Source organism: Ascaphus truei, chromosome 4 (assembly GCF_040206685.1).
Source record: "Ascaphus truei isolate aAscTru1 chromosome 4, aAscTru1.hap1, whole genome shotgun sequence".
Taxonomy (NCBI): Eukaryota; Metazoa; Chordata; class Amphibia; order Anura; family Ascaphidae; genus Ascaphus; species Ascaphus truei.
Window position 1 is genome coordinate 6116009 of NC_134486.1, and position 24765 is coordinate 6140773.

Sequence of the window (24765 nt, forward strand, 5' to 3'; positions counted from 1 at the left end):
TGACCTAGGATCACATGTATTTGAATAATAAATGTAAAGTTACACTTACCTACTAAATGTCCATAGAGACTGTCATAGTGCTCCAGAATGCCAGTGACAAGAGCCCTATTTTCCTGGTCATTGAAGCGAGGATTACGTGGCTTCTCCACACGTTTTTTCCGAGCAGGTTTAGGGTCAGAGCTTGGCTGGTGCTGACTGGACTCTCCTTCTTCCAATGGAAGAGCCTCCAAAAGCTGGCCACCAGCAAGCACGCCACCACCAGACACCCCATCAGCAACTGCGCCACCAGCAGCACTCCCAGCACCAGCACTCCCACTCCTAGCACCAGCACTCACACTCCTAGCACCAGCACTCACACTCCTAGCACCAGCACTCCCAGCACCAGCACTCCCACTCACAGCAACAGCACTCCCACTCCCAGCACCAGCACTCCCACTCACAGCAACAGCACTCCCACTCCCAACAACAGCACTCCCACTCCCAACAACAGCACTCCCACTCCCAGCAACACCACTCGCAGCACCAGCACTCCCACTCCCAACAACAGCACTCCCACTCCCAGCAACACCACTCGGTGCACCAGCAACATCACTCCCCTGAACAGAACGTTCACTCCGACGCGTACTCGCACGAGTAGCACTCCCACTCCCACCAGCATCACTCTTCCCACGCTTTGCGGGCATACTTCCAGCACTCACAAAAAACAGACAAGAAATGTACAGGCAATCACACGACCCACTTCCACATATAAAACAAGACAAAGATGTAAACAAAACAACAAAGGACAAAGCTCACCCAATACACAACAAGTCTCTCAGTCAATATGCAAATCTTCAATCGTCCAGCTCTGTGCGTCTCTCTCTCTCTCTCACTCCCAACAACACAGAGAATGATTAGCAGTACACGTTGCCTTTAAATATGGCGCGCAATCAAAAACATGCTTGTTTCGCCTGATTCAGCAAGATTTGTGATTGTGCAACCTAACAGCACCCCGCCACGCACGCCGATACACCTGTGTGTGATCGGCTCATCATCGTGAGAGTGGGCGGATTTGTTTTCTGGTTGATTTTGAATGTATTCGGCACTTACTGCATACGGAGAGGGAAAAACGCCAATAACATGACTAATCGATAAGCTTGCCGATTTCACATAATCGTCGCTTACTGCATGAGGCCCTTAGTGACAAAAGAACAGGCTAGAATGCCGCTCTCTCACTCAGCCCCCTCCCACCTCAACCGTGCGCTATATTCATTCTGCATTTCTACTGTAGTTCAGAGCAGTGGGGCATGTTAAGCAGCTGATTAAGCCTAAAAAACCTAGCAAACTGTGGCAAGGTCCTTAAGCAAACAATTCCTGGTGAAACTGATTGAATCTGTAGCTAATAAAGTTGGACACAATTTGGGACAGTGAGGCATGGTGATCCACAGATTAAGCTTTAATCAAACAAAGCAAAGCACAGTGGAGATTTTAAGAAAACATACCATATGCAGCTGTGTGCATGCAACCATTATTTTATTTTTTAGGTGCAGTACATCAGAATTGAGTACAATAGATTTTGTTCAGGACATCAAAATAAAAAGTTTTAAGCCTTAAAATGCAGTGATTCATTTATTCTATTCCCATCCCGTTTCTGTCTATAACTACCGGTAATATATTCCGTAGATTGTTTATGTAGCTAAGGCATATTCAACACTCAGACATTCATCCCAGTATTTATTTTTCGCCTTCACTAGTTCATATTTGTTAACTGGCTTCACAAACTTGCACAGATGATACTTTAATGCATGCCAGAATAATTTGATGGGGTTCAAATCTGGAAATCTATCAATAGAGAGACAAATACAGTTATTAACATTGTTTACATAAATAGACATTGTCATATGATGTACTGTATTATATAATGTAGCCATATATTATATAGCAATACATTTAATTTGAATATACTGTAATATTGATATTTGTTCTGTGTGCACATATGTAAATGTATATGTAGCCTCCTCACTATTTTTTCACCCAGCCTGGCACATAAATTCTGTTAAGAGCAGGCAGTGCTGGGGTTAATTGTGAGCTAGTGACATCACATCTCCTCAATTGCTGAGTGTAGCACAAGTCTGGGCTTGTGAAGCTGCCAGAATGAGGGGGAGGGATAGTATGGCTCCTCCTGCTATATGACTAAGTGGAAGATGCTAGAGAGAATACTCAGTTTATCCCCCATCTAGGGAAGTGCAGGTTTATCCCTCATCTAGGAGTGATGAACAGGGATTTCTAATGTAAACTGCCTCGGGGCCTCAAGCTCCTGGTATGACAGTCTAGGGCGAGTGAAGAGAGGCAAGACCTTCCTATATGAAGCTCAGGCAGAGGGAGTATTCTGAGACGCAGGGTGCTAGGGACTAGGAAGCCAACAGGAGACCGCTCTTGCGGAGAAGGTTGGTGAACCAGGCTCCTCTGTTCAATGTAAGGCTTGAGGTGGACTAGAGGCTAAAGCCTGCACAAATTCACTTACATGAGAAGATTCCCAGAGGGATGCTGAGAAGAGACAGAGGGGGTATTACCATTGCTGGTTTTTCCTGCCTTGATTTATGGCTGAAGATGCCTAGTTTTATCCTGCCCAGGGAAGGGGTGATACCCCTGCGCTGGGATGTATGCCAAAATTGATCTTTAATGCAGTGGAAGCACTGAAACTGTTGTGCGTGTCAATAAACCCCTTTGAGTTGCAAAAGATCCTGGCGCCCTACTTTTAGTCCTGTCCTCATGACCACCACTTCATCCTCCATTACAGACAATGCCTGAACCTGCCAGAAGGATCCCTGAGATCAAAGGTAAAGAACCAGGGAGAGAACACAATCTAATCCCATCTGGAGCGAGTCAGAACCCCATATCTTGCTGCTGGGAGGATAGGGGTGTTACATATGTAGCCATGTCTAGGATTGGTGTACATATCTCTTTCTCATGTTGGCAGTAACCCTGGTAAGTATGCAGGATTGCCAGCAACAATCAATGGAGGTTTGCCCTCACAGCCTGGTGAGGTGTCATATGTCCCCACAGGAAGTGACAACATGCAGTGTGTTCCCAATTAGGATACAGGGCATGTTTGTTCTCCGGGGGGTGATATAAGACACAGCACTGCCTAAAGTTAGAAGTTCAGTTTCCTGTTGTTGAGCTGCTCAGTTCAGTGAGAGGCACATGAAGGTCTGCAACAATGTTGCAGTGTCTCCTGCTAGCTGTGAGTCAGTGAGCATACGCAGCAGAGTTACAGGAGCTGAGAGAGACAAAGCAGCTCAGGAGAGGAGCTGACAGCAGCCAGAGAAGCTGGAGAATCTCTTTAAGAGTAGAGGTGGAAAGCAGATCTATTAGAGAAGGGACCTTCCTAAGAGAGTGCTACAAAGAGATGAGTGGCTGAGCTGTTATCTGTGAGGGGCAGCTTGCCCATACCAACCATCAATAAAGATGCCCTGTTCGAATATACCTCCACTGTGTGAGTGTGAAGTTACTCAGCAGTGGATGGCACCACCAAGAAGGAGTTCCTCACCAGGACCATCTCCCTGCGGAAGCACAGATCCTGATGAGGTGGAGGCGCTGCACTGGATATAGGTAGGACTCGCACACACTACCTCAGCTACCTGTCCTGATGACATCCCCTAATACCATCAAGCGGGAGACTCAGGAGTCCTGTTGCCTACAGGTGCACCACCAGACACGAACATGTAATGGGGACTGGTTAGACTACCCGGGCCAATGTGAGATTGGGTGGGGGAATACCCGTTACAATTGGAGGCGCTGCTGAGATACCTGTCAACAGGACAGGCTTTTGCTAGGCACAATAGGAAACAGGGAGAGTGTCTGCTGCCACTCTGTGCTGGAAAGGGAAAATCTAGGGGTAGTCAGGAGAACGAAAAACCTCGCAAAGCACGCCCTAGACTGACCTAAGGGGTTAGTGAGTCTGGAGCCGGGGGCTATAGCTGTCCTAGTCACCTTGAGGTAGCGCTAGGGGTAGGATGCCTGAAGGGATAGCCTGTTAACGTGGTCAGGAATTCTGGAGAGGATCTGCACTAGGCTAGCCAACAGGAGGTAGACGCCAAAGTACTGCATGGAAGAGCCAGAGTACTCTAGTCTCCATTCCAGATCACTTACCGAAGGGAGCACAGATTGGAGGAAGGAGATACAGTAGACACAGAAAGAGTGAGCCTAGCCTGAGGTAGTGCAAACACGAGTCAGATCTACGTTAGGTACACAAGGTGGTGCACACGGCATGTTTGTTGTATCGGTGTGGCAGCTGCCCCGCAGAGAGGAGCTCCATGTACGATCAGAACGAACACAGTAATCCAATGGCGGCCGCAAGAATGGAGGATCCGCGCGGTGCGGAAGGTCCAAAATGGCGGACGGAGGCCGAAGGAGAGAGCGCACATGGCGTGTGTGCGGGTGAAGAGCAAACTACAGAACCGAATTTTGTGAGCCTGCTATGGAGTGGTGCTAAAGCTGTGGCTGCGCCGTTTCTGTCCTGTCTGGGGTCTAGGGGCAATACCCCCGAGGATACTGAGGAGGACATTGTAGTGATGTGTGGAGAGCCTGTGGAAATTGAATGTCAGTCGGCATGCCAACGGTTAAATGCTACCTCAACATTCAAAGAGACTGATGGTGCGAATCAAAATGGCGGTTCCCGCTTCTCTGGGAGACCGCGTGGACCAGTTGCAGGAAATTCTGCAAATGCTAAAATTGTAGAAAGTTGGCTGGGATTGGCGCCAAAGGAAAAACCCCACCCTGGGGGGGGGGTATGGCGCGAAAGCTGTGGCCGCGCCCTCAGGGACGGTGACGGACTCAGAGCCCCTCCCCGGTGATGTGAGTGACTCAGCGCAGAGCCAGAACCACTCCCTTATAGAGCATGCCCCTCCTGTACAGTCCACCAGGGGGAGCAAGCGCAGTGAACAGCGATCAGCAACCGCTGTTCATACCATAGACAGTACAGAATGCAGAGAAGCACACCCGCAGTTGTATGGAGCCTGGCGATACAAAGGGGGGAAAATATCCTTTCTTGTGTGCCCGTGTCTACAAAAGGAATTGAACCTGACTGGTGGTATGGACTTTAACCATGTTAGGTTACCCATAAAATACCGGGTGGCCTGGGTGGATGGAGAGGGGTGCATAAGATGTGCTTGTGACCAGTGTGAATTCCCAGGTGGCAAACCGACCTGGGGTCCCAAGTGTGCCTGCTGCGGAGCACAGTTCCTAGAGCCTGTGCTGCTGCAGGCTACGGAACAGAAAGAACCAACGGCGGAGAAGAGCGCGACCGCAGTGGAGGTACCGGAGCACGCCAGCTTCGTACCAACAACCACTGGTTGTATCGCAGAAGAACCCGGTGACTACCTTGCGGAGGATCCGATCGTGATATCCTCCGAGGAAGAGGTGGAAGTCTCGTCTGTGGTGATGCGCCTACCGGCGGACCACTACAGCGGTGCTGGAAAAGAACCGGCATTTACCTGTGTCGCGGAGGAGAGGAGTCTCGTGTTGCCGGTGCAGAACCAACCCGAGAGGCGGAGTCCCACGGCCGTGGTGACTTACAGCGCGGAAGGAGGAGAAGATTCCATCCCGAGCCGACGGAGCGGTGAGATACATCCTTACCCTCCACAGGCGCCGGTGGTGGCAACGGCGGAGACGGGCCTAGTCCAGGCCCGAACGGAGCAAAGAGCAGAACCATCACTTACGGCGGTGGATGTCGTTCTGGAGGAAGAGGTTCCGGTTGGGAACCCAACGCAAGATGGCGGCGAGTCCAGCGAGATGGCCGTGTCCTCTCGGCCAAGCAGCTGTACCAGGTTGCCTGGGTCCGAGAAGAGCCAGCAGGCCCTGCGGAAGCCTGGGAGTAAGGAGGCGAGTGAACCGGAGTGCCAGTCCGATGGTACCGGGCAAGGTAGAGAGAAGTTGCGGGTCGTAGCCCCGCGTATGCCGGCAGTGTTTCCCTATGCCCAACCCCCGGCCATAGTTAAAATCCCTGCCCCTGTCACTTTTTCCTATGGGTCCCAGTTTAGCCAAGGGTTGTCTGGGGAGTCCCGAGCCACTTCTGAAGAATGGACTGGGGGAAATCTGGACTGGGGTGACTGTTTTACCTCTGATGAGGGATCGGGGAGGAAAATGGCTATGCAAAGGATGTTATACAGCCCTAATGATGACAATCGTGCTGTTGGGGTGGGATGTGATTCTAAGAGCATTGGGTCAAATTTTGGGTCTCCAGGAACTTTGGGAGTTTCATCTGGGGATTTGGGTAATGTTGCTCATATGGTGCCTATTGCCCGGGGAGCCCCCTATGTGCCCTCACTGTCAGGAAGAGTTATTAGGGATCGCCAAAATTGGGTACGTAATTTTCACCATTTCTGGGAGGGCGAACTTACGTTAGAAATGGGTTCCCTTGATGCAGAAAATTGGGATCCTGGCGGGTTAGATGAGAAGTGGTGTAGTCAAGGGGTGATATGCTACATCTCAAGGAGATGCATTAGGGAGGTGTATGGGCATGATCCTTTCATTCCATTAGCATTCATGCCAGAATTATGGGCTGATTGTGGGTGTCCAGTATGTCACCCAGAGTGTTACCGCCTTGATGCTCTTAGCCCAGTGGACCATGCTGTACGCAAGCCACCTTAAGAGGGTATAGGGGTACCAGTAATGGATACTACAGCAGGGGGTAATTCTGGTTGTTACACATCTACGTTAGGATGTGTCTGTTATTATGTTTATGAGAAAAGATATGTACTGTAATAATGTGTTGTTATGTTTTGCAGTGCTACCTGAAGGAAGGTTCTGCAAATTTAGGTCCCAAGCGAGGACGTTGGGGTTCCACCAGGGGGAGAATGTAGCCATGTCTAGGATTGGTGTACATATCTCTTTCTCATGTTGGCAGTAACCCTGGTAAGTGTGCAGGAGTGCCAGCAACAATCAAAGGAGGTTTGCCCTCACACCCTGGTGAGGTGTCATATGTCCCCAAAGGAAGTGACAGCATGCAGTGTGTTCCCAATTAGGATACAGGCATGTTTGTTCTCCGGGGGGTGATATAAGACACAGCACTGCCTAAAGTTAGAAGTTCAGTTTCCTGTTGTTGAGCTGCTCAGTTCAGTGAGAGGCACGTGAAGGTCTGCAACAATGTTGCAGTGTCTCCTGCTAGCTGTGAGTCAGTGAGCATACGCAGCAGAGTTACAGGAGCTGAGAGAGACAAAGCAGCTCAGGAGAGGAGCTGACAGCAGCCAGAGAAGCTGGAGAATCTCTTTAAGAGTAGAGGTGGAAAGCAGATCTATTAGAGAAGGGACCTTCCTAAGAGAGTGCTACAAAGAGATGAGTAGCTGAGCTGTTATCTGTGAGGGGCAGCTTGCCCATACCAACCATCAATAAAGATGCCCTGTTCGAATATACCTCCACTGTGTGAGTGTGAAGTTACTCAGCAGTGGATGGCACCACCAAGAAGGAGTTCCTCACCAGGACCATCTCCCTGCGGAAGCACAGATCCTGATGAGGTGGAGGCGCTGCACTGGATATAGGTAGGACTCGCACACACTACCTCGGCTACCTGTCCTGATGACATCCCCTAATACCATCAAGCGGGAGACTCAGGAGTCCTGTTGCCTACAGGTGCACCACCAGACACGTACATGTAATGGGGACTGGTTAGACTACCCGGGCCAATGTGAGATTGGGTGGGGGAATACCCGTTACACATATATACCATTTGTTATTGAAACATATAAAGTAGGAACAGAGACATCTCTAGCTGATTAGCTCCACTTGTCTCCTGCGCATTATCCTGAGATGTTGTGAAACATTAGATCACAGTTGATCCCTGACTTCTATATACTTTTAAGATATTTATGATATTTATCCACTCTTCTATGGAAATGAATTTGCTCATCTTCTCATTGAACTTCCAATATTTATGCATTATACAGTAGATACATAGAATTTGATGGCAGATAAAATCCACGTGTCACATCTACACTAGTCTAATAATTTGTCTGAATATTGTAAAACTTCTGACCCTATTTGATCCTTGACGCTCTTTACTATTTACAATCGTCTTACTGTACGTTATCTATCTATTTTAATTTTTTCTTATGATGCTCTTTTCAATCCGTGCAGATGAATCCAAAACCGGAATTGGATACCATAGTTTCACCAGTAACAATTGAAATTTGTTTCTTAAGGAAGTTAAAATGTCAATTTTATTACATTTTAAAATGGTTCTGGCAGACACAGTAGTTACATTTAAGAAAATATTGGATATAGCAGATGCTTTTATCCTGGGAGAAATCTGATTGCAGTTTACTAGTTAGGAAAGATTCGCATTTCCTTTTTGAGGCAAAATTGGCAAATAGTGAACTGTGGTTTGTTGGGAAACTTCTGCACCAATATAAACACAATGAAGGTGTCACAGCCAGGTAATGTCCAGCCAGGTAATGTCCAGCCAGGTAATGTCCAGCCAGGTAATGTCCAACTTCATGGGATTAGTCTAATTTATTACAGTATGTTTTCATGTAACCATGTTACTTTATTTACTATGTTTCCATATTACCACTTTAACTTATGATCATGCTATCATGTTTTTTTTTTTACTGTATTACTATGATTCTATGTTACCATTCTGCTATGTTACCACAATACCATGATACTGCAGTACTCTGATACTATGTTACTATATTGTTTTATATCATGCAGTTTTATATTTTTTTCTGGTTTCAGGAGGTAGAAACTTTGTGATGTCTTTTATGATACTATTAGGAGTTTGCCGTATTTTATTTGAGATTCCATTTATATATATTTTTTGTAGATTTGTGGCTGGCTGGAATATATGTTATTGTCCTAACATGTACTTGTTCTTGGAGCATATTCATTATACAGTGATAAAAGCATTTTCCCGACATAAGCAGCTCTTTTAGCATGGCTCCCCATCACTGTATGTATTAGGCTACGATTATACAGCCAAACTGCAGGGTTTGCGTCCAATCATGTGACGTCACATGAGCGACATATGCACAAGCCAATGCTACTGCGCGCGGCTGCAGGCTGAAATCTGTATTTTGATTGGACGTCCACGTCATGTGACACGGCCGACGTAACCAGAAAACAAATTTGCTAAATGCTTCCACTGTCGCCCGCATTGCAGTAGCAAGCGGCGCAACTGTCTCTCTTGGTATAAGCGCTTTGCAGGTCTGTATAATGTTTGTTTCGGCGGTGCGTCGCCGCCATGTGCATTTTTATGTATAATTACAGCCTAAAGTTAACGCTTGTCACGACAATGCAAACTTTCTCTGTTTCTCTCTCTGTCTCTTTCTCTATCTCACTCTCTGTGTCTTTCTATCTCTTTATCTTTCTCTCTCTCTTCCATTCCTCCCTCTATCTCTCTTTCTCTCTTCCCCTTTATATTTTTATTTCTCTCTTTTTTGTCTCTTTTTCACTCTGTCTCTGCACATGTCTCTCCCTCCCAATCTTTCTGTCTCTCTTTTTCAGCAGTCCCTCCATACCTTATATTGGCTGAACACAGCGGTACGTGCAGTCAGAGTAACAGCACTTCTTTGTCCCGCTGCAGGTACTGTCATTGTTACATTCTGGAAGTATTTTCACCCGTAGACATTTGGGATTATACACTACTGGGGGACACGCACCTCTTTTTTCCACAACTCCTGAAAAATAATGAAACAGGAAATTAGCTGAGATTTCTGAGCAGAAAGAGACCTGGGCTTGTAGTCTCAGAAATAAAAGTCCTAATTCTGCGCTTCAGCACAGGGGAGGGCCAATCTTTACGTACAGAACTGGCAGCTTTTATTCTCACGTTTCCCGCACGGCAGGATGCGTGCGGGAAGTGTGGTGACGCGGCTTGTCGCGGCGTCACTGTGATGTCACAGTCACGTGCGCACCCGTCTTCCCCGACACCCCTGGAGTTTGAAGTGAGGTAAACGGGGGTACGGGGAAGCAGAGGGGCAGAGCAGGAGCCGGGTTCGGGGTCGGGAAGGGGGGCTAAAATGCGAGCGGAGTGGAGGGGGGTGCGCGGAGGAACACGCGGCGGCGCGAGGTCTAGACCCGGCGCCAGCCGGAGTAGATCCCGGCCTACCGCCGGCAAAAGTAGCAATAAAAGCTGCCGCTGCTGTAACATTGTCACAAAGCTCTATCAATGTCAGAACAAATATATAGGATACATGTATAGGAATAGCAGAGGACAAAATCTTAAATTAGCCTATTTAAAGAAAAAAAAAACATATTTTAGGTTTCGATAATGGACAAACATGAGATTTCTTCATAAAAATTATATTGTACAGAATTTCTCAAACCTCACAGGTCTCTTCCTCAAGTGTATTAAAGTTGTATCTGAGGTTTCAACACCTCTGTACACTACTAGAGATGGGCCGACCAGTCCAAACCCGTTTCCCGGGAATTCCCAAGTGCTCCACGCCAAATCCATTCCGCGGTGTCAAATCCGCTGACGGATTGTTACAGTTTCAATCCGTGCGGATTAATCCAAAACCGCCATTGGATACAACCCGCTGGCAAATTGTAACAAGCCATCCATTTAATTAGTGAGTCCGCAAATTGGATTCTTAAAATCCGTCAGCCGATTGTCGGTGTGAAAAAAGAAAAAATTGCAGAAGGTAGAAGCGCCATGTTTGAGACCGATCCACAGAAATCCATGGACCGAAGGAACCGGCTGTTCCGAGGCGGATCCAGAACCACCTAAAGAATGTGCCCATTTCTATAGACTACAATGTAATCTGTGAAGAATTCTCAAGCTGGTCTTTTAATATAAATCCCAACCTACAGTACAACTATTCTGCATGTTACTGGGCCCCGTACGGCCACTGGAGCCGAGTACTACATTTGTTATTAAAGAACAGCAGCGATACTGTTTATTTGATGTCACAAGTAACTCCACTTTTAGAACAACGTCCAGGCAAAGTCTTTTCTATAAAAACCCTTTATCTTTTGTCCAGAGCATCTTTTTTAAATGAATTGGCTTTAAATGCGATTGGACCACCGATAATAAGACTTTGCTTACATTTTAACTCTTCTAAGATAGAATTTCCCATGCAGCAAAATATTCACATGTTGGGAACATGTTACATTGATTCCTCTCCGGATATAATAATTTGCTGTGATGTATAGAAAGTGTTTCATGTCTGTCTCTTTTTGTAAGGGATCCGCTCCTGGGTTGGCCTGGAACTCATCCTTACAAAGCTATAGAGCTTCCAGACACATCCCTCCCTGAACCTGCAATCAGAATCACCTGCTTCTGGACTTACACTGCAGTCTGCTTGTTGCTGTCTTCCATGCAGCTCTGCCCCTATTGGCTGTCTATGCTATTTAGAGTCAGCCCTTCCCCCCAGGAAGCTGCTCATCATAATTTTGGAATCACTGTGTTCCTTGTAACTTGTGCTTGCCACAAACAGCCCTGCCTTGGCCATTCCTGTTCCCGTGCTGAAGCGCTGGATCCCCAGTGCTACAGCTTTTGTTCCGGTAAGCCTCCACCAACTGGAGGTTATTCCTGTGCTGAAGCCCCTGTGCTGTAGCTTCGTGTTTCTTGGCCTCCTTTATCCTGAGGCCTTTCCTCGTGCTGAAGCGCCTAAGCTGAAGCTTCCTTGTTCCTTAGTATCTCCCATGCTGAAGCAGCTCTGCTGGATTCCTTGCACGGCCGCTGCTCTGTCCCGGGGACCATCCCCCATGCTGAAAAGTCTACTCTGAAGCGTCTATGCTGGAGTTTCACGCTGAAGCTCTTTCCTGAAGCCTTCACATTGCTGAATCCTGCCTGTGACCTCAACCTTTGCTCCTGTGTCTCAAGCCTTGACCCCAGTCTGTGACCTCGACCATCGCTCCTGTGCCGCCTGCCTTGACCCAAGCCTCTGACCTCGACCATTGCTCCTGTGCCACCTGCCTTGACCCCAGCTTACCTATGGATTACCCTGCCTTCTCCAACCCTGACCCGGCTATGAACGACTACGGACTATGCAACCCGGACCCGGCTTCATGGTCTAAGGTCAGTGACTATCTATCCCCACCTCAGCCCCGCGGACCGGTCCCGGTTTGTGGTGAGCACAAGCGTTACACTTTTACTCTTTCTGGGTCTATACAACACATTTTGAAATCATTAAGTCTTTTTCAAGAGAGCGAGTTTGTATAAGTTACTATACATGAACAATTGTGCCGCTTAACCTCTTCTATGTTTGTCTTTCTGTGTCTCCCTCTAAGTTGCTCTACATGAATGTTTAGCCCTTCATTTATTTTCTAATTTTCCCCCTTTTCCTCTCATTCCATCTCACACCTTAGCTCTCTCTTTCTCTTTACCTCTTATCCTGTCTCCCCTCCCTCCCACATCTCAATGTTGTGTTACCTCCCTCCCATATCTCCCTGCATGTTACTCACCTTAAGAGAATGGAAACAAAAGAAAACAGCGCACAACGCCAAATAGTGAAGCAAATTCAACAATATATTATAGAACTAAAAAGGGGGTAATATATCTGCGTACATGAAAAAAGTTGGTAAAAGGCATGTAGTGTGTATCACACTGTTTACCACTCGGCAGCTGTTAGCTGTAGATTCAGGTGCTTGCTTCCCTCTGCTGATGCAGCTCAGTTGATTCTGGGGCAGGACGTCAGTCTTTTCACTCCCAAGGGGATTTCCCTTCATGCAGCCAGGTTCAGCAGCTGGTTCTGGGGCTCGGTGAAATCGCTCCTGCTTCCTGACCGATATGAAGCTGCTCCTGTACCTTGGCAGGTGTATCCTCTGCACAGAGGTTAAAACGCAGCTTGCTGGGGTGCCCTCAGCGTGCCACGGTGCCGCTCGGTCGCGGGACGCTGTGTAATGACGTCACTGTCTTCACAGCAGTGGTGGATTCAATAGGGAAGTTTGAACAGTCTTACAAAGTCTCTCACAAGTGTCCAAAACAGCACACAGGATGAAATAAAAACAGGACAGGCCAATACATAGACAAAGGCCAATGTAAGCAGATATAAGGCAATAGAATGTTACATCCAACTAGTTTCGTAGAATTAACTACTTCTTCAGGGAATAATTAGGCCATTACCCAGAGGTCTTAAATACCTCACATAGATACCTTATTGGTCAACCAATTAGGGATAGACCAATCATCTATAATAGGTAATGGTCTGCGTGATAGGGAAGATGTGTAGTTTACTTTTAAAACAACAACTTTATTAACAAAAAAACAAAACAAAAAAAAAACAATACCTATTTAATATAAACTTACATATAGACAAAACCTAGCATAAATAATTAAAAACATGCTGGAATAAAAGAAACACAATATTAGTCGACTTAAAATAGACACCATCATTACTTGCATAAAAAGATGTAACTTGAAAAAAGCGTAGGATAAAGAAAGGAAAACAGAGATACAGAGATAAATGATACATCCCCTAGGTACAGAGGGGTGGTGAGCTAAAGATTCAATAAAGTGCCCAAATATCCACATCCTCATTTAACCCCTTAGGGGACATAGTATCTAACTTATGTATCCAATATGTCTCTTTAGAAGACAATGTTTTAACTCTGTCCCCTCCTCTTCTATTTACAGGAATCAACTGAATCCCCTTAAAAGTGAGACTTGACGGATCTTTATTATGGTGTGTCAGGAAGTGTCTAGATACACTATGTTTTTCAAAACCATTTTTAATATTTCTGACATGTTCCTGAATCCGAACTTTAAGGCTGCGTTTGGTTCTGCCTACATATTGATACCCACACGCACATTCCAATAGGTATACAATACGTGTAGAGGTACATAGAATAAAGTCATCAATATTAAAAACTTCCTTCGTTACTTGTGAATAAAAAGTGTGTTTGTCAGGATGTTGGTATTTACAAATCGTGCAATTACAACAGATATAGTTGCCTTTTGGTTTAGGCCCTAGCCAGTTCTTTTTCGATGTAGTATTGCTCTTACTTATAAAAACATCACTAGGAGCTAACAAGTTTTTGATATTTTTTGCTCTCCTGTAAATAAACCGTGGTTTAACGTCAAGATGTGATCCCAAAATGGGATCATTGCACAATATACCCCAGTGTTTGTTAAAAACCTTTTCAATGTCTCTATGAACCAAATTAAAGTCTGTAATGAAAGCCACATTAAGAGTGTCCTTTTTTGTGTTTTGACCTTCTTTATTTTTAATCGTGGATCTATTTTGAACTAACATATCCTTACGATCCATATTACGTACCCTTATGATCTCTCTTTCTAGAAGTTCCTTAGGATATCCCCTCTCTCTAAATCTCCAGAATAATTTGTTAGCCTGTTGGTTGAAAACCTCTAAACTACTACAGTTACGTCTGAGTCTCACAAATTGCCCCCCTGGTATGTTGTTTATCCATGTCTTTTTGTGATTACTATTCGCCATCAGCACATTGCTGGTATCCACCTCCTTAAAGAAGGTCTCAGTCTCCACGGTGCCATCCATTTTGGAAGTTAATCTTAAGTCCAAAAAATCTATCTGGGTGGCATCCACCTTGTGTGTGAACTCAAGGTTGTAGTCATTCCTATTAAGGTTGGCTACAAATGCACTGGCTGAATCGTAATCACCATCCCACACACACAGGATGTCGTCTATGTAGCGTCTCCACACAACGACATTCCTGTGGTATGGTTGGTCGGGCATGATAAACTGAGACTCCCACCTTCCCACGTACAGGTTTGCGAAGCTGGGGGCAAACCTAGTACCCATTGCAGTTCCGCAAACCTGTAGGTAGAAAGTGGAGAGAAACAGAAAATAATTATGTTTCAATATGAAACTGATAGACTCTAGAATAAATTCCCTATTTAATGGATGCAGATTAGAGTCTGATTCCAGAAAGGAATTAACAGCATCCAACCCTTTCTGGTGAGGTATATTAGTATACAGGGATTTTATGTCACATGTAATCCATACATATGAACTTTTCCATTCAAAATCTTTAAATAAGTTTAGAACTGCTGTAGAGTCCTTCAGATAAGAGGTTAATTTTCCAACATACGGTTGGAGAAAAAAATCCACATATTGACTAAGGTTGGCTGACATAGAATGTATACCTGACACAATTGGGCGTCCAGGTGGGTCAACCAGAGCCTTATGAATTTTCAGCAGGTGGTAGAATATGGGTATCCTAGGAAATTCAGAAAATAGAAAAGCAAACTCTGTTGTGTTGATGACGGACAGGGCTACTGCGTTGTCTAATAGTGCTTTAAGCACCCTTAGATATTCAGCTGTAGGGTCCTTAGGTAATTTTACATAGGACGATGTATCGTTGAGAAGCCTTAGAGCTTCTTTTTCGTAGTCACACCTATTTTGGACTACTACGCCCCCACCTTTATCTGCCTGTCTTATAATGAGGCTTTCGTCATCACGCAAAGTTTTAAGGGCTAAGGACTCACTTGCACTGAGGTTGTGTTTAATATCACCTGACTTAAAATTACTAGATAAAATGTTAAAATCATTGATGACCATATTAAAAAATGTATCAATATGATGACCCTTGGAATGTGCGGGATAAAACTTGGATTGGGTTTTAAAATCAGTATGTTTGATTTTAACTTCCGTATCTATATTACTCACAGAAACCATTGCAGCCTTGTCAGAAACAAGATCCCTATCGTGTTTCAGAAAATGTCTCTTTAGGGTAATATTGCGAGTGAACTTATGTAGATCTTTGAACAGCTGGAAGGAGCTGGGTCCACAAGTTTTGGAGAAACTCAAACCCCTTCCAAGTACGTTCAATTGATCCTTGTTCAAAGCTGTTGAGGAGAGATTAAAGACCCCTTGGTTTACTACGGTGTTCTTTCCCAAGAGTACTCTCTTCTTTTGTGCTCTGGTCCCTCCTCGTGTTCCTCGTCTGATGTAACCCTTTTCTTTCTTTTCTCTTGAGGGGTATTCTGTATATCTTTTACTGTGTTCACCTTCCTTTCTAGTCTGGTTCTTACCAAATCTAAAAAAGAAGGTGAATCTGTAGTGAGTTCCGGTCTAGCATATTTAGTTGTTCTTGGATGAGGGTCTTTATGCTCATATTCAAAATTCCTATGTTGGCCCTGTGGCCTTGAGCTATATCTAAAGCCCTCAATGTAATTTTTCCCTTTATAGTTGGGATTACGATACCCATTACCATGATTAGAGCGTGAGCGATCTCTGTCTGATCGGTCATTTTTACTGGTTCTGCTCTCTCTCCTTTGTTCATAGGTGTGGTAATTTTGTTGTCTGCTCTTTGAGTGTGCAGATCCCCCTCTTCCTTTTTTATAGGTAGTTAGGTAGTAGCGCACAGTTTTGTTTTTTGATGTTACTCACCTCCCTCCCATATCTCCCTGCCGTGTTACTCACCCACCTCCCATATCTCCCTGCGTGTTACTCACCTCCCACCCATATCTCCCTGCTGTGTTACTCACCTCCCTCCCATATCTCTCTGCATGTTACTCACCCCCCTCCCATATCTCTCTGCATGTTACTCACCCCCCTCCCATATCTCCCTGCATGTTACTCACCCCCCTCCCATACCTCCCTGCCATGTTACTCACCTCCCACCCATATATCCCTGCCGTGTTACTCACCTCCCTCCCATATCTCTCTGCATGTTACTCACCTCCCTCCCATATCTCCCGCATGTTACTCACCTCCCTCCCATATCTCCCTGCATGTTACTCACCCCCCTCCCATATCTCCCTGCCATGTTACTCACCTGGGGTGACTGCTATGCAGATGCCCAAAGAGCACAGAACGAGCCCCAGAAGGAGGGAGCCAGCGGTTGGAGTCATGTTGGTCTCTGGAGCTGTATCTGAGTCTCCAGGGCTGTCACACACTGTGATTTAAACCCTGAGTTCGGATAAGGGAGGGGACAGGACAAGGGCGAGGGAAGATAGGGGACAGGACAAGGAAGAGAGAAGGGAGGGGACAGAACAAGGTAGAGGGAAGGGAGGGGACACAGGGAAAACACCTGTTTTTTTCATACAAGATTTAATAACAAGCATATCACAGTGCGCCATGTAACCTGAGCATAATTTATAATGTATTAACGCTGTTGCTGCCAAGGACCTGAGAATCCTTCAGACTTGTATTAACCCAATCATAGCCAGAGTCTGGGATGAAAGAAACCATTGAAAATGAATATTTGTATAATTTCTAATGCAGCAATGTTCTATTCTTCCTTTAATAGATAACCCCTCGGGACTCTCCACTTTTGAACCCATGAGAGGCATTACAGCAGTAAGGATTACATGTTGACTGCAGAGATCTGACAAGTGGGGTATCACAGGAATCAGTTCTGGGACTGTAACTCTGTAATGTCTTATTAGAGATTAACTGGAAGGTAATGTGTACTTTTTTGCTGTGTACATTAATTTCACGGGAGACCAGGCAGTTTACACCATTTTAAAAGGATCATTCATTGAGCAAAACAACACAAAAACAAATCTAACTAAAGCGCTAGACCTAAAATTGCAATGAAAATAAAATGAATATAACTAAAACCTCAACAAAGAGAGTATTGAACAAAAAAAGGTAGTTAATTAATTGTAATTTATTCAGCATAAATTCGCATACACACAATGAAACACAAAATACAGAAGAAAAACACACTTACTGGGGGGCCTGAGGGTTGAAAACAAGACTATTCTAGGTGTAGGGAACTATAAATAAGAGTTTTACCCTGACCGAGATTTAGCCCGGAATCTCCTGGTTCCCAAATCGGCGTGAAGTTCGACACGCCACCGCTCACTTCTCTTCTGAGAACTTGGACTCTTTTGAACGCGAGCTATCACCGATCCTCTGGAACCGAAATTGGCATCAAATCCCAGCCGCAATAGCTACATTCGATTATTATAACGGTCACAAAAGCTGGACTTAGAAACTGGCGGGCAGACTTTCCTGCCTTGAAATCGAGACCGGTTGCTCTGCTATTCGCACAGAAGCAACTTTGAGAAGTCCTCCTGCACTTCTACCGCTAGAAATCTCAAATCTGATAGGCTTAAACGATTCTTATCGGATTCTGAGTTTCATTCATGAAACTCAGCAACCAAACATCATGTGGGAACTTTCTCAGAAGCCAATCAGAGACAAGCCGGTATGAAAAGCCGGGTCAGCGAGAAATCTGAAATTGCCAAGGTTCATGCACAAGTTTGCCACCTCTGTCCCTGGCTATCTCATGCCACTAGCTGGGTCGGGCTCCACTAGGTCTGGCAGAATATATGGCAGCCTGGATGACTGCTATTGTCATCCGGACCTGGGTACTTGGGCCCTTCCCTGCTAACCAAAATGCCTTCACACCTCCTGCATCCTCTGGTTTCTTTGAACTCTGATGTCCAGCAGACTTACTGGCACCAACTTGGTAGCCCTGACAGTCTGTGTGGGCATCGGTTCTGAAATGTTCCACTACCTTACAGTACACAACACTACATTACAGTATGGTACAATGTATTAGTAAAATAATATAATTTAATACATCCCTAAGCCCTTGGTGTGGGGAATAGAATAGAAACATGTACTTTTATTTCTATCAGCCCTTATTCCCCACACACTATCTGTGGGACTTTGCCTGGACTCTGAGTGTTCCCTCACAACTTTATCTACGGTTGGAGCACCCACGAAACCAATACAGGTTCTGTGCTACCTGGGCATTATCTGTGGTACCCCCTTAACCTAGGGATCCCAACAGTTACAGGGACACTTTTCATCCCTGTGCCCCTTTTACATTTCTGGACTTAGCTCTCCATGCTTCATTCTTCCTCCGCTCCGACTTCTGCTGGGTTAGTTATATTGTGATAACCCCTGATAAAGCCAACCTTTGGTGAAACACCTTGGGTGGGACACCTGCAGCTTGCAAACTTGTGAGCACCCATATTTCATTATTCACCTACACACCTGATTTTCCGTGTTTGCTGCCAAATCGGATTACCGAGGAGAAGGCATTATATCTGCTTGGCGTGCTGGTTATGGACGCATGACTTATCGGAGCAGATCCTGGTGTGAAGCCAGAGTTATCACCATATAACTAACCCAGCTGACGTGGGAGCGGAGGAAGAATGAAGCATGGAGAGCTTAGCGGCAGCTGCGAGGATCGTTGACGTGTGAGTACAACGCCAAAGATAAGGTAACTAGCACAGACGGACACTACAGCCGTGAGAGATTTGCGGGCATAGGAAGCAGACTCCAACTCAAAATCGGACAAAAAATAACAGTGGAGGTGCCATTACCATTAGGAGTCTGTGAGTAAGAACTGTGCATACACTTTTACCGGCATAGATACCCACCAGAATATCCTACATGCAGCATTAACATTGCCAATAATCAATCATTACAGCTTGTGGTAGAGAACCTTCTTATACATTGCAGCATATCAGTATCTTTGCTAGTGCAAGCACTCCAAGACTTCACACTGCAAATATCTTTAAGAGGATAACATACAGAAAATCCCAGGCTACAGGTCACAGCCACATTTACCATAAACAATCCACACAGACTTTAACATATACTGTATCCCTCTTGATATAAAGAGACTTATAAAAAAGTGCTGTTTTTTTGTGATTCAATACCAACTCAAATTACAATCCAACTTTGGAGTTATCACTGGAGTCAACCAGTCTCTACATTATAAAGGGTCCATTTAAATCTTTTTTGACCAAGTCCAAATTTTGGATATATTTGTCTTTTTATTTTTTATATGATAATGCAGGTTTGATTAAGCTTCATCATGTTACAGGTTTACATATGTAATACACTTGCATATATGGAAGTATTTGTGTGCTTATTTTAGTATATTTTAATAAATGGTTTTTGTTTCATATATGCATATTGTTTAAGCTGCTTATTCTAAAGAAAACTTGGTACACCTTAATACTTCAAAATTTCATCAGTAATATTTATGCGCCTGAGTGTCTTTTTTTCTTTCTAGAAATATTTTATGTCCAGCATTTTGCAGTTAAGTTCTGAGAATTGAACCAAGCATGATTCTCGGGTACATCTTTGGGGAATCCAGTAACTCTGGTTCTGACTACCTAAACACATCCTGACAACACTTTCTCTGCAAAACCCCCCTTTAAACTCAAACCCTAGCAATCTCTGCTTGCTGGCATCCATGCAAAGGCAAAAATACATAAAATACTTTATTGCCGCATAATTACATATCATGCGTGAACAACAGTTAGGCTCAAGAGCTAACACTCTTGAACCCCAAAACATGGACCAGAGGTAACCAAATGGGATTAACCTTTATTTGAGAGCCTTGTTCCCTCGTCAATGTCACAGTGAGTCGTCCCTAAAGGCGTTATCTCTGAGTAATTGTTTTTTTGCTATTTCATATCGATCATGACAGTATCCAGAATTTTCACGCGGTTTCAACAGTACCAAAATTATTATTAATATTTTAGATATTGTGATAACATTTCTTATGTTTACCTCTTGCGAGGTGGGTGCCAAAGCATCTGTTTGTTCAGTGATTAATGAGGAGCCAATCCCTTTGTCGTCCTTTTTATTAAGTGTGATATTAGTGATTTTTTTAATGTAATATCAGTTTCTCATCGGCACTGACAAAGCAATTGTATTGTTGCAATCCTTAGTGTTAAGGTGCAGCCAATATTATTGTTATTTCTATAATTATATCCGTACCCTCTTGAAAAAGGATATGAAAGGGTTAATGGACGTTTAGGCTATAAATAGCCAATACAACCACAAGAGCTAAAAAGGTTAGAAAATGTCTTGTGCGCAATGTCTTGTTCTCCTTTTTCCCATTGGAGATCCATTTGAAGTGATCTATTGGGACCTGTACCCAGGATTTGGATCTCATTACAAACATTGGGACTGGTATCATTTTCATTTGCGCCTGGGAATTTGTTTCTCGTTTCTGTAGCTACTTACAGTAAGTTCAAACATAGTAGCTGACTTTTCAAGACGCCCTTCAAGAAAACTCCCCACTAATCTGCTGTAATCTGTTATGCAAATGCTGTCCCTCTCAGCCAAGATTGGAAAATAGGCGTGTACGGTATATAATTAGTGCTCCATGTATGTCTACCACTAGTACTAGAGATTGCACGCTATGTTTTGTTTATTGTCTATGTTGCTAGGATCCCCCTGGGTCCCCTTCCTACCCCTTACCTCCTCCGCTGTAGTGGCCAGCGAGTCCGGCGGGTGCTGGGAGTGTTGCGGGGGCAGCTGGTGAGGCGAGCCAGACGCCGGGAGCTTTGCGGCGCACCTTGCTAGTGGGGGCCATACAGACTTGCGTATGCGCAGTATATCAGCGCGAGCGGCAGACATGTTAGGCATAGGGCTCCGCATGGGACTACAGCCCCCAGAAGCCTCTAGTGCTGGGATCAAGTGACACCCAATCGGGTTACAGAGATCTTGATATATTGATACATTTGGCACATCTAGGACCACACCAGTGGGAGCTGGGAGCCATCAGTGTAGGGTATGTGTGCAAGTGTCTGTGGCACCCCCATTCGGCCCCAGCTAGGCCCCGACTTCCCTCAGCTTGTGGTTGCTGTAGGGACAGGCCCATAGATAGGGACATTGCCCCTTTAGTAGCAGAGTGAAGGACACAGCCAGGACGTGGCTGCATCCTGGACTTAGATGATCTGGGGTCAGACAACTGCAACAAAGAGACATTGCATACGGTGGTACACTCTACGCGGGACCCACCTAATGTAGAGGTGGAGGCTTCACGGAGGACATCTTGGATCCGTGGATCCCATCATTGCGTTGTCAGCACGCCTGGGTGCAGGGAGACCCAGCAGGTACCCAACGTATCACGTGCACCAACAAACACTATAGTGGGCAGCGCTGTACCACACATTGGGAGTTATTGGCATTAATTTTGTGGACACCAGGCTGGTTGGGTGCTCAAGGGCCCCTAGGTACTGTGGAAACGATGACTCCAGTGGGAAGGTACGGCCGTGCGTGGCCTGGTGGGTAGGCTGTATATTATATTCCTCTGCACATAGTGAAACTGTTCCGTTATACCACCGTGTGTATTTCTTACTGTATGTGCCCTGTAACGGGGTCATTCTATACAATAGAATCCCATACAGGTGGAGGCGCCACCGAGCATCACGTAGGTGCATCCCAGGTTCCCAGCAGCGGAGGCTCAGATCTCCTGGGTACCAGCATCGCATCCACACACCGTAGCCACACATCTCCCAGGGGGTGGGGGAAAGTGCGCTACATATATACCCGCACTAAAATGCTACATGGATTTGTAGATTAGTTTCACTCCCGATTCACCCAATTTATGATTCATCACTAGCTATATTTCTATTTTCTTTACACATTCATTGTTATAATATCTGTTTTATTCAGTACTATTCACTTCACACAATATTGTTTTGAATTAATTTTATTCTTTTAGCCCATCAATCCTTTTACTTAGTTAATTACTTGATTGAAGTAATGACATATTTACAGGTGCTGTTCCATTTCCTTTTTATGATATGTGTAAATATATTAATATCAGATAGTTATGCCAGAAAGGTCAGATCAATTACAGACTGATATAACAGGTTAGCAAAGCATTACCACATAGCTCCCAGTTTATAATTATAGGTCGTACAGCTCAAATAAGTTTGTTACCTGACTTACAAGTTCTTAGAATACAACAAAAACACATTTATATCCCAGAGACTCGTGCATCAGAACATGCTCACTATGGTATAACCAGACCATGCCTTGCTCACCCTTCTGGCAGAGACGGGGTTCAGATCAGATCAGCTTCTCTAAATCTTTATTCCATCAGTGGGCAACAGGAGGCCAGGGGGTCACATACTGCCCTCGGGTGCTTCACCTGTAGCCCCGAACTTCTGCCTGCCCCAGCATACAGTACCTCTCTCCCTCTCTTCCCAGTGCAGAGGTAACAGATATTGCTGCCATGTATTGTAGCTTCTTCCTGCTCCCTCTGCTATTTAATGACTGATACATACTGCCCTCCTCCTTCCCTGCGCTGTCCCTTACTCCCAGTAATAGAAGAGGAGAGGGGCAGTATGAGTCAGTTCCCCCGCATTATGCTGCAGACTGGAGGAGCGGCACCTTGAAGTAAATGATGTTTCCTACCACTGCCTTGGACTGATCCTCCCATCCCTGATGTACAAGTGTAAAACATTGCAGGAAATGTAAGGTGCTATAACACTGGAAGATATTATTGTGACGGAATACATAGGGCTCCCTTAAAAAAATAAGTTTTAGCCCAGCCTGCTGCTTCTGTGCAACTTCAAAGTGAAATATCAGGAAAATGGATGTTGCTATATTGTGCAGCTTTATAATATACTTTATCCCCTTCACCCTAGTCACACCCACCAGATGTCCCCTGTGTCCCACTGTCCTGTGTACCAGGTAGCTTCTACCATTTGCTGCATGACCCCTGCTGAAATGAGGTCCTTTAAATCTCCCTAAATTTCAGACAATGCGTCACCATTAGTTGCTAAGTCAGTAACCCTTTCTGGTCTGGATTCCCTCTTATTTTCAAATATCTGCTAGATGTGGTCTATTCATATGATTGGATGAAGATGAAAACATCACCGATTGGTCCAAAAACCACATAGGGGTAATGGAAAAATACATCTTTCAAAACTCTTGACTGGTAATTTCAGATTCACTTGAGGAAAGACATTTAGATGTTGTGATCTCTCTTTAGAGCATGTGCAGTTGTTCTACTGTCCCTGTGCCATCCCAAAGACTTCTATCCTGTACCCACTGGGCCAACTGAACTACCTGTAAGTTTCAAGAAACCTTTTTCTACTACCTTCCCAGTTTCTTTACTGTTGCTGACTGTATATTATGTGTGACGGTAAAAGGGTTAACGAGGCTTACTAATAAAGGTTTAGCCAACTTGGTTACCCCTGATCCATGTGTTTAGGTCCTAGAGTTTCAGCTCTTGGACCTAGATGTCCTAAATGCATTACTGTGAGTGTGTGCAAATTATGCGACATTAAAGATTTCTGTGTGTTTCGCCTTTCCTGGGGTGCTGGGACCGGGAGATTTCTAGGCTGTAAGTTTCAGGGTGTGTTTGCCAGAGAAAGTCTTTACAGAATGTGTCTATGTATCGGGGTTCCGGAGTTACAGAATGTGACTATGTATTGGGGTTCCAGAGTTATGGGATCTGGGAATAAAGTGAGATTCTCGGTTGCAGCCTAGCACATTGCTCCGGGCAAACTCTGACTCTGAAAACGTTCTTACGACTCACCACTAGGATTCATGCTGCACCATCTTCCAGACAAGGTAACCGGGCATGAAGGAGTTAATGTATACCTGCAATCATACACGGGGTCCCTAGTATAAAGAGTGGTCCTTAGTATGAGAGGTGCCTACATACATGCCCAGGTACCCTGGACCTGGTATAGGGGTTCAGCAGGTGTTCCAGCTAAGTGATTTTTTTGTGTATAAAAGTTTTAAAAGTAATTTCTAAAGTGTGCCAAGAATGAGGCTAGTGAGTGTAGGCAAATTATACTCTCACTCCATCCCTGACACCAGAACAGGGACTTGTATAGTTTATCACACAAAGACAGGACTCGGTATATTTTATTAAAGAGTTATGTTTGATAGGTGTATGTACTGATAAACTGTGAATGAACTGTGGGATTTCCAAGTCATGGATTCCAAGAGACCCGATGGCTACCAAGCTTGGTGCCTCTGTGTCTGTGCAGAGTCCGGACATGAAAGCCTCAGGAATGCCAAGGTGTTAGAACAGGAGGGGTACTGCAGTTCTGCTTGAGTACCCACATCCTGGGCTAACACAGGGCTATCCGGCCACCTTTTGCCGGAGCCCAGACTCTTTGGAGCCTGGACAGCGGGT

The 24765-nt window shown here is 45.1% G+C and overlaps 1 protein-coding gene and 1 long non-coding RNA gene across 3 annotated transcripts; one reads left to right on the forward strand and one right to left on the reverse strand.

Moving 5' to 3' along the window:
• Nucleotides 1–1465: 1465 nt before the first annotated feature.
• Nucleotides 1466–16812, reverse strand: LOC142492539 (uncharacterized). The gene is made up of 3 exons (XR_012800837.1): nt 16675–16812; nt 9495–9653; nt 1466–1821 (listed from the first exon to the last, which is right to left on the reverse strand). It is a non-coding gene; the product is annotated as an uncharacterized LOC142492539 (long non-coding RNA).
• Nucleotides 4964–19683, forward strand: LOC142492533 (uncharacterized). Of its 2 annotated transcripts, none has more exons than XM_075595232.1 (4): nt 4964–7517; nt 9481–9559; nt 11159–11995; nt 17149–19683. In XM_075595232.1, the coding sequence occupies exon 1, from the start codon at nt 5074–5076 to the stop codon at nt 6628–6630; it is 1557 nt and encodes a 518-aa protein (XP_075451347.1). In that variant the 5' UTR covers nt 4964–5073; the 3' UTR covers nt 6631–7517; nt 9481–9559; nt 11159–11995; nt 17149–19683. The 2 variants fall into 2 exon arrangements, with proteins under 2 accessions (XP_075451347.1, XP_075451346.1); XM_075595231.1 differs by lacking the exon at nt 17149–19683 and adding an exon at nt 13553–14094.
• The last annotated feature ends 5082 nt before the right edge of the window (nt 19684–24765 follow it).